Genomic DNA, 13,718 nt, shown 5'->3' with positions numbered 1-13,718 from the left:
TTATTAATTGATATTTTTAGATGACATCTCGTCTATGATACATCATAAAGAATGTTAGAAATGCGATAAAGTATTCAAGAAATTTAAAGAAAAATATCAATGTGATTTCGAAGTACGGTTAACTCGAATATCGATTAACAATCTAAAGGAATAATCCTGGCCACAAATTAATAACACAGCAGGCTTGTTTTGACAACGAATTGTGTTAGAGAATTCGATCGCGTGCAAAGGTCTCTTAACCTGGGATCAATATCACTGCTGGGTGCTACGAACTTGCAGATATTCAAATCTTACTGGGCCTTACTTCGCATTATCCTTGCGAAATTACAATCAGCACATTGCAAACTTGTATATAACTACCCTTCAGAGGAAAATTTGTGTCTCTTTGACAACGAAACGTACATACAAGCGAATGAATTGATTTATAAAATACCTAAAGTCTAAATTAGGTAATTCATATGAAAATCCGCAAATCTTAAGATCACAAGTTCGTGATTATAATAACCCACTTTCCTTGTTATTTGAAATAACACAAATTCACGAACCATATTTTTGTTTCTCTTAGTTACATGCTAACTTCAGCCAAAATCGCAGGTAAATAATTAAGGTGTTTGTTTACTAAATTTTACCATTGAATCCTAACACATCTTGTTCCTGATTTAATTTTAAATTTTATTCCTAAAATTATTTTCTACCTTTTATTTTTTCATTATTTTAAGACTTTGTAGGCTGGAAAACAAATGAATCTTTCATGTTGCCAGCATCTCCTTTGATACCTTCAACCACGGTATTCGGATGAAATTTCACCCAAAGGACATTCACGCTACTTTTTAATTTATTACATTCACATTATATTCAGATTAACACTTTACGCGGTCGCGGTTACATATTCGTCATTTTGACTTTTCACACCATTATTTTTTTCTCTACCTGTGTCTACTCTATCAGATGCAAATTACTTTTCAAAAATTAGTAATTTATCAGCATAGTTCTTCATAATTTTTGTTTAATAATATTCTATTAGATATAACAAGAATCATAAAATTACAAAAACCAATGTACCAATATCGTTAATTTAAAAATTAAAAATTTTCAATTATTAATTTTCAAAATAATAATTTTCTAATGTATTCTTTCAATTATACTTAATTTGTGGTATCGGCCACAATGATCTATTGAAGCAAATGAGGTTGATAAATTAAAAATTATATAATTCAGTTAATTTTCAGCTGAAGATCATTTGTGGGTTGAAAGGAAACGACTAAATAAATAGTTACAGTTGAAAACATCTTGTTGAAAAGAGCATAATTTCAGTGAACACCAATAGACAGATGTTCGGTTTGCGAGTATCATCCACATCCCCTTTGCTCATAAAATTGATCAAATTCTGAGATACAGTGTACCAGCAAAACGCTTTGAATCCAATAAAGAGGATTAAGTGTACTGAGCTGTAAACACGGTGTGATTGAATTCTAAGAGTGACGAGGGAACGTTCTCTATCTCTTTTCTTTGTCTCGTTTCTTTCAGCTTGTTTCCGACCAATGTTCCTTGTGATTTTGTTTCACGGTTCCAGTGTGTCCGTATCTTTTAATTTCACGGTGTAAAACAACGTATGACGTCGTAAAAACGCGGGATCGTTTCCTTTTTATTACCCAAGAGAGATATCATTCTTATAAGTTAATTAGATTCCATAATGATTAGAGACCATTACCGATAATAATTACGTTAACAATTGGCACAAAGGAAACTGAATATGTTTCACAATTTAACCAACTTTTCGCTATATAATGGAATCTCAAAATCATATTCCAATTTTCAATGGAATCCGTTCCTGTTCGTGTCATAAATTTACAATTCCATACTTTTTTTACTAATTGTAATTGTGCATACCTATGAAAATTTTTGTTATATTTTTTTCTCTACCAGCAAAGATATTTAGAAAACGTTAATTTATTTATTAATTAAATGTATTCAGTGATTCCGAATAATTGACCTCATCAGTTAATTTCGCACTGAATTAATCGAACTTTATAAATGATTTACTAAACCCTTGATGATATTAAATTTCAATGGCATTCCTGTGATTTCGAAGCAAAACATTTTATTCCACATTTTAATTAAAATATTATAGGAATATTTTCTTTCTAATCTGCCCACGAGCTTTGGATGAAAATTCATCCATTGTCTATTTTTAAGCGCTGTACAGCTTTTCATTTTTTCTTATGTACGGGCACGTAATGTATTCCATAATTTTATGTATTCTTTTAAAGTGGAAAATTATGGTGAAAATCATAAACATTCTACTGGAAACAAAATTAGCAAAAAAGTAACGTGATCATCCTTCGGGTGAAATTTCAACCAAGTACCGCACGCTCTAATAAAAATATCTATATTGTACACTCTTGTTGGAAAAACAAAACATGCTAATTTACTTTTATTTACACACCTGTTAAACTAACTTATTTAAAATTTCAGATTATACAAATTTTTTATAGGGAAGGTATAATAAAAATGCCTACACTTTATTAGGATACATGTATGTATTATGTACGCATACCCCTTGAGGAACCTTAAAATCTTTAGGGGTCCTACCGTGAAAACTCAACAATTTTTAAGTTAGATATATGTAAAATTTATAATTGCAAAATATTCTTTCATTTTATTTTCATTATAATATTATAACTATAGGTTTAGCAATCTATACAAGGAGTACACCAGTTTATATGTTACGTTTCCAGGAGGTAAGCGAAGCACGAAAGATTGAGCAACGCTTCTTTAAAGTATACAAAATAATTTGATAAAAGAATTTTTCATTTCAGCCCGGATTAAAAATGAAACAAGGAACGGCTGCATTCTTATATATTTGCAAATTTTCGTAACTTCCCCGCCATTTCTATGGTACGCAATCATCAGGCTCAGATTTGTTGTAATACACGAGACTATACTGCGTAAGATCTTTTCTGTTTTGTTTAGCATCAAAAAGGAAACAAGGGATAAACGAGGAAACTTGTGAGTTACAATCACGAGGAGACGCTTGCATATACGCATACTTTCCCCAACTTTCCCCTCACTTTCGAGACATGTCGCTACTTTGAAAGAAAACTGGTACAAATTAAAAAATATCACTTTAGAAAATCTGTCTTTTAAAAATTTGATTACTCTATGCGTTTTCTCAAAAAATGTTAAAATTTTTAGCAACATTTAATTGCTTAAAATCACCCTTGTAATATTTAGAATTATTCTACTATTTTTATTTCTTAATTATTTGATCGAATTAAATTGTTGTGTCAGTCACCGGTGACCGTCCTGCTGGTTAACGAGTTAAGATCCCTTTGTTGCGTTTAATACGCTGACTGGCGCAGTAGAAATGGACACGTGTGGTCAGACATACTGAAACTGATTACAGTAGGTGCGAAGAGTTAATTTGCTAAACTAAATCTTCCAATTTGCTACCTTATATTGTTAGTATAATAGTGATTTTATTGAAGATTTGTTTTCCAATTTTGTAATATAATTAGTCGATTATATTATTGTACATTTGAATCGATCATTAACTCATCGTTAGCGCTAATCAACGTGTTAATGTTAGCTAATTGCTAAGTAATTTCTATTCTGTGTTTAAATTTTAATTCATAAACGAATGAAGATGAATCTGTCGTAATAAAAATTGACGTGTGCAGCAAACCATGTGGCAATATTATTTATTAAAACGTTAATTTAAAAAATTGGAAAGACTGTATCTACACTATAATAGAGGTTATTAAGAATATTAAGATTTGTTTGATTCAATGCTTTCATTTATTATCTTGAATTACTAGTGCAATTTTAATAATACTCAGAATTCTCTGGCACATTGGTCATCGATAGGTACTACGAATTTAATTTGCTTAACCCTTGAACGGCGGACCATTGAGACAGCCCCAATTTTAATTTAATTTTGCATTTCATATTATTTTCATTCTCTAAATTTTACACTGTTCCTTTAAAATTTATTCTTTTAGCATATGAAGCTCTTCCATCTAAAAATTATCCATGTAACATTATGTTAGGTTAGGTTAATATTCTTGTACATGTTTTATAAATTGAGTCGCGATTGATCCAGGCTCTGCTGTTCGAGAGTTAAATAATTGAGATATTTAAACAATTCATTAAAATTACCGTAACAGTGTAAAGTAGCAAACTGAATTATTGCATTAAAAAATTAAGTTTTAATATCTTCCATAATCCATTAATCATAAGTCTAACTATATTAAATATGGCTATTTTTATTGTGGCGAATAATGTATTGGATTTAAGTAACATTATTCAAAGTTTGTGTATCTTTTATTTTTCTAAATAACTAAATTACCATTATGTCCCTAATATAGTGTTCGATTACAAATGTTCGTTTTCGTTATTGCAATCAACGTGTTAGGAATAAAATTGTTGATAATTGTTGATAATTGTTGATAATTGTAATGCTCTTTAAAATGACTTACTTCTTTTTCATTTCAATCAATTATGCCTTCATTTAAAACTATCTCTCAATAAAATTATGAATAAACGAATGAAAAGAAAGAATAAACATGTTTGGTTTTCATTTCCACTACGTAATGAAACATTTTTCAACTTTTTTTGTTTGGATTCACGAACTCATCGCAACAGCCGTGTTTACCTTTTCGAGAAATGTGCCGGTCTATGAGTTAAGACGCTGTTTGGTTTGCTTCGAGGAATGTGTTTCAGTAACTACGACGTCAAATACTAAATAAGCATTAATAAATGAACTGTTTAATGATGCCCGTCAAAAATTACTTGATATCCAAGTTAATTAATTTTCATTTATAAATATTGCAGAATTATTCTATCCATTTATACCACGACAGTTAAATAGGTTATATACGTATATTAGGTAAAACAATATTAGCAATTCATTATAAAAATTACTGCACTTTATAGATAAAGTGATTTTGCTATAATGTATTAGATACTAGTTCATTTTGTAATTTCAAAAATTTTGTAACTTTGTCAGCTATGAAATTTTGATTCGTAGTAGTTACTGTCACAAAACTGTCAAAAGTATGAAGCATGAATAGTATCCGACAGCAAACCCGATGGTTGATGAATTAAAAAAAGGGAAAAGAAAACTCGTATAAATGTTTGTGTACTCACCGACTAATTCTGGACGTACGCCAACTAACAAAGTAGTCACTACCAGAAGAGGCACTTGTCGTTTACGCGTGCACATACCACGTTTCTCGCACATGACTCACCATCGACGCAGACAACGCTTGCCGCGTCCAGACTGAAGTTCCGAGTTCGCGAGGTATCCTGTATATCCTACGCGCACGAGGATCCCCCCTCTTTCCACCCTCTTGCCGGTTCGTTCTGACTCAACGCAGAGTGCTCGCGACACGGAGCGCCTGTCCACCCCCTCCCCACTCCACCGCCTCATCCCCACCCGAAAGCATACTCGAAGAGACTGCTGTCAATCAGCTCCCGTCCTACGCAATACCGCACGCGTCACTTTTGCAAATCACGTATATCTAATTTTCTTTACTTTCCATACCGAGGAAACGTGCAGGATGTTTGGGACAAAATAGTTCAAGACTTTGTACGGCAAACACTAACCCGAACAAAGGGTAAACAAGGTACTCGATGAACGTACAAGCGTAGACTTATACTACTTGTTGGACACATAATCGATATCTGCCGAAATATTAAAGAAAGTCCCGTTCTAACATTCCTCGAAGCAACTTCTAATGGTTGTCGAGTTATAACCTCCTTGAGTTATGGCGCGTGTGAACCCATGTAGCAAGTGTGAACTTCTGCTTCTAGTTGCACGGTCCTTCTATTGGAGACACGAAAGTTACTTGCTACCCAATTAGAATTAAGGAACGCCTTCCATTAGGAAAAGCCACTACGTTGGTGGTCGGTATGACCTACAGCACTGTTAACCGGCACTTCGCTCATGATACGTCAATCACAATTGAGTCTGGCAAACTAAATTCAAGAAAATTTCATTACAATTTATGTACCTAGCTGACTCTGTTCAGAAAACAAGCTGTTAAGCACGATCGTCCTTCTCGAAGGTCCTTAAAGAAAATGAAGAATCTTACGAGTGTACCAATTTCCAGTTTTCAAAAACTGCGGACTTAATAACTCGAGACGACTATTACAGCAGCATAAAAGGTGTTCTGGTGTAGCTGATCATCAAGGTTGTTCTACACGCGGTAGACAACTATTTGAAGATGGGCAAGAACATGTCCTGAACGACCTCCTTCCACATACGGTTGCAGTATCTCCAGCAAAATGGGAGCCTTGCCAGCTGTTGAACGTCCAGTTGGAGATTGCCATCAGCAGTAAAGATAAGTCACAAATTTCGTACCTCAAAAATTATAAGTACAATGCTTTTGAGCTTGCACGTAGCTTCGTTACTACCATCATAGAAGATGCGCTAAAACAAAGCTCTGTGACCACTCATAATACATCGTCCCTAAGATAATCCACTCGAAGTGGGTTGAACTTTACCAAAGTATATTTTGAATGATCATTACCTAAGAATGTATGCGAAAGTTTACCCTAAACAACGCAACAATGATAGAAGTGCAGCATTAGCTAAGACTAGCACTATAATACATGAACTAATCACAGAGACAGACACTGCATACCTGCGAGTAAGCACACTCTAGCCTCGATGTCATTCAAGTGACACTTACGAACCTAGGTAATCTCATTCGTGTATCCTCCATTCGAATCCACAAGCTTGAATCACAAATACAATGTCTACTCTAGATTCATCTATAGAGACCGTGGCTCGTGCACTGTTGCCTGCTGTACGAGAAGGTATTCAAATGTTCTTCACTTACGAGCAAACCCGCCCCTGACTATAGCACCTAATTCTCGTGATCACGATTGCAGACATAGACTTTGATAATCCTTCCGATGACGGTAATAAGTAGCATCTTGCCTTATCTGAGACATTTGCGAATGGAGCGAATGCAGGTGTAAATATGATACTGCCTTGTTAGCTGACAACAAGTGAACCTACAATGGGTAAGGAATTGAAGATAAAGGAGCATCAGGATTTAGCCTCCGGTGTCGAACTCTTCGCTATGCTAGTTGCGTTCATCCTGTATGATTCCTTTTTATCAGACTTGATGTTTTATCAGTTGAAGTCTTTGTCACTGAAGGTGACACTGTGACCTTCTTCGAATCAGACCTATCTGGGGATCCGAATAAAGTACTACTTTACTCATAAAGGGAGGCGTGATGAAAAGAAAACAACTCAATGAATAGAATGATGAAGAGGAAAGAGATAATTACTATTCCGTCGTAACACGTATACTCAAGTATCAAAGATGCGGAACCAATCGTTATGCAACAATTCTTAACTCCTTAACGTAGCTGTTGAACGAAAAAGGCAACAACTAGGAGAAGATCGCACGGTGTCAATGAATAATAGACACTGAAAATAAATTTAGAAGAGAGCAATTCCAATTACAGTGCATTGTTACCTTTCACATTGTGGTAAATTGGATCCGTACAACCTCCATTACTAAACACCTGATACTACCTTATCATTCGACTACCAGGACACCGCTGTCCGGCAGTAAGCTATACTCGCGCCAAAATTTTCATTCCCGGAGGGCAGCAGAAATCATTGTTATGGCGGGTGTGATACAAAAATAATGGGAAAAGTACTACTAGAACAGTCGAGCCTAGTGATTAAGCTATGTCAGTAAGGAAATGATCCGGTATTACACCTTATGGTCTCCGCAGGCGCCAAGACAGCGAGGCGGCTAATAAGCAAGGTGGGATGCGGTAACCAGCTGTGCAGGAGGGTCTGACCACATGTCTTCGCATACCACTTGTTATACACAGCCGGACGCTCCTCATCTCACAATCAGCTCTAAGCCTGACATTTGAAAAAACTCACTTTTCACTCCCTTTGATTCTATTTTTTTTTAAATCAGTCAAAAACAGCACAAAACTGAACAATTATTATTGTAATTGTTTGACAAATTTCTATTCACTTTATGCACTTTGGTAAATAAATCATTTGAAAAAAGCAACCGAGTTATTATTTAACAAGATCGAAAAATTATTAGAATAATTATTTGACAAACTTATATTTTGAAAAAACCACCTAGAATTAAGTATTTTTTAAGTTCGACCACTGCGCCATCTATATAAAAGCAGCGGAAACTATTCAATAAATTACCAACTTATCGACTGAACTTCTAACAGTCGGTAAGTTAACGAATAGTTTGCGCCGCTTTTGTATAGATGGCGAAATGGCCGATGGCTTGGGGTATTAGAGACCCCGAAGCACCGGTGATGCTCTTTGTATAGCGACATTGTGGCACCCGGGGTGTCAAGGACCCCCAAGCCAAAATATGCGACGTTGCAATTACCACGTTGCGACTGCAAGTCATAGATCTACGATCATTGTCAGTCAAGCGAACCGTAGATCCTGACGACGTTCTGGCCTCAATGTATTAAAATCCTCACGAATGCAAAAGATGAACCTAAAACTCTTTAATATTTGTAATATGTGTATTTTCTGTATACAGTTATCATTTATACAATTTAATTCTTATATTATACAAATTCGTGTATAGGTATATGTATGTATATCTTCATTTAGAAATCATCGATGTTTAAACATGATATTTTCGATCATTATCTTTAGCCTTTCCTTTTTTTAACAAACATACGTTACACGATATTATATGTCGAATATTACAACAAATACTAAATTTAATTATCCAGGAAGGAAGAAGATAATGTTGTTGAATATGTATTTCAACATTAAGTTTGTCGGTTCAAATTATACAGATTGTATTATAATATCGAAAAATTATGTTCTGAAAAGTACTACTGATAACTAGGACTATATTGACATCTAAATAAAATTTTTCTAGCTGTTTTTTTAGTTAGAATGAAGAAAAAATCTTTTACATTGAACTGTAAACATCGGTTAACACGTTGACTGACGCTATGAATTAAAATAAAATTGTAACTAATACTATTAAAATCACATTAGTAATTCGACATAACAGATTTGGATTTTTAACCCTTTCAACCTTACATACTAATCACTTTTCTGATATGTACATCATTTATTGTATATTAAACTAGTTCAAATCGAGATTTAGAAACTTTGTAAATAATTTTATAAGTGAAAATTTATGTAGACTGTACGAAAATTTGTATATTCGTATAGTGCACTAAAGTTAAGTGAAAAGGATTTGAAAAACGGAAGAAATTACCAGAGGGCTTGATACATGATACCCTTATTTCTTCAAAGAAAATGTTTCATTCCTTTCCACAAATATTGTATTAAAAGTCACTATATTAAATGTATACTATACTCACCATTGTATTATTGTCAACGCCTAATTTACGTAAATGGTGCATCCCATCTGAATAAATATGTAAATATTTATAGTGAATATTAATTATAGTAGGAGTATATACAACAGTTGAACAAAATGAAAAAAAATTCTTTTAACACGTTGAATCTGAATAAAAACTTGCAATTTTTCGTTTTAGTTTGTTAATTTACAATATAAATCACTTTTCTGTAATTTTGACTTTGACGGTATTTGATATGGCACGCGCCTAAGGTACGATTGCGGAGCCAAGGACGCGCGGCCGGAGAAAGAGGGTGCAATTTCTGAAAATCGGCCGAAAAGAGCACTTAATTCCTAAGCCTGATCTATGTTATCATGTCTATATCTACTGTGTCAGTCAACGTGTTAACAAGAGTTAAAAGAATCATGAACTAAAGTAGCAATAGTTTCTTCTTTTAATACCCCTCTCCTACATACAGGATTATCTCTTGCTGCTGACCTACTACAATAATGATACGTATTGTCTGTTTTGCAACTGGATCCAAGTTATCTTTTCTTTACTGTCTAGGATTAAACATTAGACTGTCGTGTAACGTCATGGCGAAACGTTCTCGAAAATCATGGCTTCGAGCAGACTTCATTTTATTAGTAATCATTAAATACGGATTAACACGGCTCAATGTCGAGCATTTGGTGTGCATCTTAACACGTGCATTAATTATGCCGTTAATTATATACTTGGAGAATTACAGCTTCGTATAATATCGTAACTATATGTGTACATGTATATAGATATATCTTCTATACATTATATAATTCATTTTCATATGTATATATGTATATATATATATATAACTCTGGGTACAAATAATGTTTACAAAAATATTAATTTGGGAAGGCAAACGTTCAATTATAAATCACTTACTCTTGGATACTCACGAATGCAACAATAACGACTGATTTATCTACAATACCAAACGCAGAAGGAAATTCGTCTTCCTTAAATTCAAAACAATTTACGATTCGAAGCACTTTTTTTTGGAAAAATCTCGAAAAATTCTTGGCGAAATGTTTCTCTTCATACATTGAAACAAGGAAAAACTTCCGAGACTTTCTTATCTTTGGCTCGTTTACAGATCTCTATTTATCTAACGTCGATGAAACTTATTTATTGAAGTTCGCTTGATTCGTCCATTCCTGATTCAAGTTTGTGCACATTTCGTAAAGGATCAAGGTTCAAAGGAATCTCTCGTGTACTATAAACCCAGTAATTTCCATCGATAAATATGTAATTTCAGTTGCTCGAGCGATAATCCAATCACTGTCCGCAGTTATCTGAAAAATATTCTAAAAATATTCGAATCTGATTTTCTCGAAAATAATGCCGCATAAAATAATTTTTTATTCTACAATCTTGCATTTATTTTGTAAATGGATTGATACGCTAAAAAGTTCAATCAGTATTTTAACCTCCGGGCAACGGACCAGGGAGGGAGCCCCAATTTTAATTTTATTTTCATTATATAAATTTTACACTGTTCCTCTAAAAATTATTCTTAAATTATTCATAAATTTTCGCTAAGAAAAATCATAAAATTTTGAATTCGGAAATACAGATATGATTATTGCTCGATCAATGGGATAATTATAAACGAATATCTTCGTTCGTTGCCGGTGAAACCAGATAGACTTTTCGAAATGTATACTCGCTTTCTTTTTACAAATTACACAGAAATATTATTAAAACACTCCCAGAATCTTCTCGTTCCGACGAGTGATTCCTTAACAGCTGCCTGCAGAACATACAGACGAGATTGAACGTTAATCTCGATAAGAAACACGGTTGAATCGTAGTTTCTTTATTTTCGCAACGTCCGCCTGACGCACTCGTTCCCTTGAACTTCGTACAATAAATTACTAATTGTTATCGTACACTACTTACACGTTAATCTTACAGGTTAAACTTTTTGGTGAATTCCGACGGTAGAAGGTCTCGCGTTAAATGGTTCACCACAGCGTGGAAAACTGACGAAGAGGAAGACTTTAATGGCGCTTGTTATTAACGCCTCTTATCGTCGATGTGTGAACGTTAAATCGCATTTATATTAACATTTTAATGGCCACGTCACTTATTTCGTGAGTTTATAAAGAATCAATCGTTGAAGTTCAAATTATTTCTTTCAGCCATCTACGTTGCTACTTAACTACATACCTGATAGTTTTAATCCCTTTGATTGGGACTAGAGTACAGTATGTCACTATAGTTAAGTAAGTTCAATGTAAAAGATTTAGTTCAATAAAATAAAGAGATAAATAAATTGAAAATGCAGAAAATCTGCATCCATAGATTATATTTGGAAACATTTTCTGTTTTCATTTACTCGACTCCATTTTAACACACTATTTTTGTAAAGGAAGGCTTAAGCTGTAGATTGGTCTTTTTGAACACGACTAAAAGTAAAACATGAGGCCGTTAAATTGTTAAAAGTTCGATTCAGTGCTTTGGTAAAATGTGATCTGTGGTTCGATACGCGTTGTAACAAAGTTACCGCTTATTGTGTTTCACACTCTTTCCACATAATTTCCGGGGAAGGTGCCGAAGTATCCGGTCCTCTGACTAGAACCGACATACCAACCGTCATCGCATTTCTCCATCACGTATACAGTGTCGCCTTCTTTTAGCTCGAGCTCGTCCTCGTTTTGGGGTCTATAATTGTATAGAGCCCGGTATCTGAAGTAAATTCGAAAACGTTAATTAACAAATAAATACGTTTAATCGATATTTCCTTTTTGCCATTCTGCAGTCCTTAGGAAAATCTTGCGAGGTTGAGGATTCCATGTTATTAAAAATTGAATCTCCTTCAGCTGAATTATTATTATAGAGAGACAAATATTCGAATACCGGAATTCTTAAATAAGCAAAAAATCACTAACTTAATACTAAACTTCGTCTATGCAAATTATTCTTTTAAAAACAGTAAAAGTGAAAAAAAAGTAATCAGGAAAAATTAAATAGCGTCGGATTAAAAAATGTCATTAAAATGTTAATTAATATGAAAATCAAACTAAACTTACGGTATTGGGTCGGATTGGGTATCGATATGCAACGCTTCGTTGAGTTGAGATACATGCAACTTGCTTCCTCCCATTCGTGGCTACAAATTATACAAATTAGGTAATTTTTTGGAATAAAGAAGAAAAAAGTGGTTGTGAATAAAACCAACCAGTGAATTGTAGTGTGGCTGAGTTGTGTTCATATTAACTGGTATTGATGGCATGTAATGATGGGGTCCCATACTCAATTTCCCTCCAGCCGATCCATTTACCAAGAGACTGTGTGCTGCTGGAGCGGCAACTGGTTTGCTTTGCGTTGGCGTTTCTGGAGTTAATATAAACTTGCATTATTTATCAAAAATCAAAAATATAAAGTACATAGTTGATAAAGTATAGCATAATTTTAAAAAACTAATACAAAATTTTGTAAAGTATCAACAATTAATTTTGCAAATTTACTATATAACAATCATCGGGAATAAGCAAATATTTGTTTTCATAATTTATTAGAAAAATTGGATTGAATTTCAGAGTACAGATAGGATACCTGATCTATGTCCAGGTTCTGTAATAACTTCGACATATGAGATGGGAAATATCCCCTTTCTGTTTCCAATGCGTCCCTCGTACCAATTTTCATCGACCCTTCTCGTCAAAACAACAAGTTCTCCTGAAATAACAAAAGAAATAACATTTCGGTTATTTGCATAGAAAACTTCGTATTCTATGAATATCTTTGCGCATTTACCTTTGGCTAAAGGTAACTCAAGGTTTGTTTGAGCAATGAAATTGAATTTGGCTCGTGCCTGACCTTCGTAGGGTTTCTTTGGTGTCGTTCGCACGCCATCGAATGGTAAAATCTATGGTAAAAAGGAATTGCATTTTATTTTTTAATATAAGATTCACTAAAAATTTCGATTTTGATAGAAATCAGGAAGTGATCTGAAAATTTTGATGGATAATGTATAACAAGAAATCGCTAATAATGTTAACAATTTCAGAATAAAATTACCTCGACGTAGTTCGATGGAAACAAGCCGATCATCGCGTTATGTTCACCCTCGTACCAGTTCTTGTCTACCTGGCGACGCACGAATATTATGTCCCCACGACGGAAATTCAATTCCCGTGAAGATTGCCCGATAAAGTTGTAAAGTGCTCTTGCCACGAGTCTCGGTTCCGGTGTTTGCTCTTGAGATCTGCTTCTGTGGCTCAAGTCGTCGACGAAATCATCGTACCGATTTAGAGGGATCGGTGATTTTTGAGATGGTCTGAAACCAACAATCGTACGATATAAGAATACAAATATGCCATAAGCCATAGTTTATA

The 13,718-nt window shown here is 34.1% G+C and overlaps 2 protein-coding genes and 1 long non-coding RNA gene across 17 annotated transcripts in view; 1 reads left to right on the top strand and 2 right to left on the bottom strand.

Moving 5' to 3' along the window:
• The window catches only part of LOC117607273 (uncharacterized), a 32,178-nt gene extending 28,330 nt beyond the window's left edge, over positions 1-3,848 (top strand). For 4 of the 5 annotated variants that reach the window (XR_013063376.1, XR_004582157.2, XR_004582158.2 and 1 more), the window contains 3 exons: positions 21-2,741; positions 2,820-2,898; positions 2,974-3,848. This is a non-coding gene — a long non-coding RNA (uncharacterized LOC117607273). The remainder of the gene's footprint in view (positions 1-20; positions 2,742-2,819; positions 2,899-2,973) is intronic. The other variant, XR_013063377.1, reaches the window with a different exon arrangement.
• The window catches only part of LOC117607271 (limbic system-associated membrane protein), a 145,119-nt gene extending 139,788 nt beyond the window's left edge, over positions 1-5,331 (bottom strand). Inside the window, exon 1 of the mRNA XM_034330801.2 lies at positions 5,149-5,331. Coding sequence (XP_034186692.2) covers positions 5,149-5,242 — 94 coding nt within the window. The 5' untranslated portion in view covers positions 5,243-5,331. The remainder of the gene's footprint in view (positions 1-5,148) is intronic.
• Positions 5,332-9,925: 4,594 nt separating this feature from the next.
• Positions 9,926-13,718, bottom strand: part of CAP (Cbl-associated protein) — a 95,384-nt gene continuing 91,591 nt past the window's right edge. For all 11 annotated transcript variants that reach the window (XM_034331171.2, XM_034331160.2, XM_034331166.2 and 8 more), the window contains 6 exons: positions 13,402-13,660; positions 13,138-13,249; positions 12,937-13,059; positions 12,560-12,714; positions 12,411-12,490; positions 9,926-12,066 (listed from right to left, as the gene is read on the bottom strand). In XM_034331171.2, the coding sequence (XP_034187062.2) occupies positions 11,898-12,066; positions 12,411-12,490; positions 12,560-12,714; positions 12,937-13,059; positions 13,138-13,249; positions 13,402-13,660 (898 nt within the window). In that variant the 3' untranslated portion in view covers positions 9,926-11,897. The remainder of the gene's footprint in view (positions 12,067-12,410; positions 12,491-12,559; positions 12,715-12,936; positions 13,060-13,137; positions 13,250-13,401; positions 13,661-13,718) is intronic.

Source organism: Osmia lignaria, chromosome 14 (assembly GCF_051020975.1).
Source record: "Osmia lignaria lignaria isolate PbOS001 chromosome 14, iyOsmLign1, whole genome shotgun sequence".
NCBI classification, from domain to species: Eukaryota; Metazoa; Arthropoda; class Insecta; order Hymenoptera; family Megachilidae; genus Osmia; species Osmia lignaria.
This window is presented reverse-complemented; position numbering and strand designations above follow the sequence as displayed.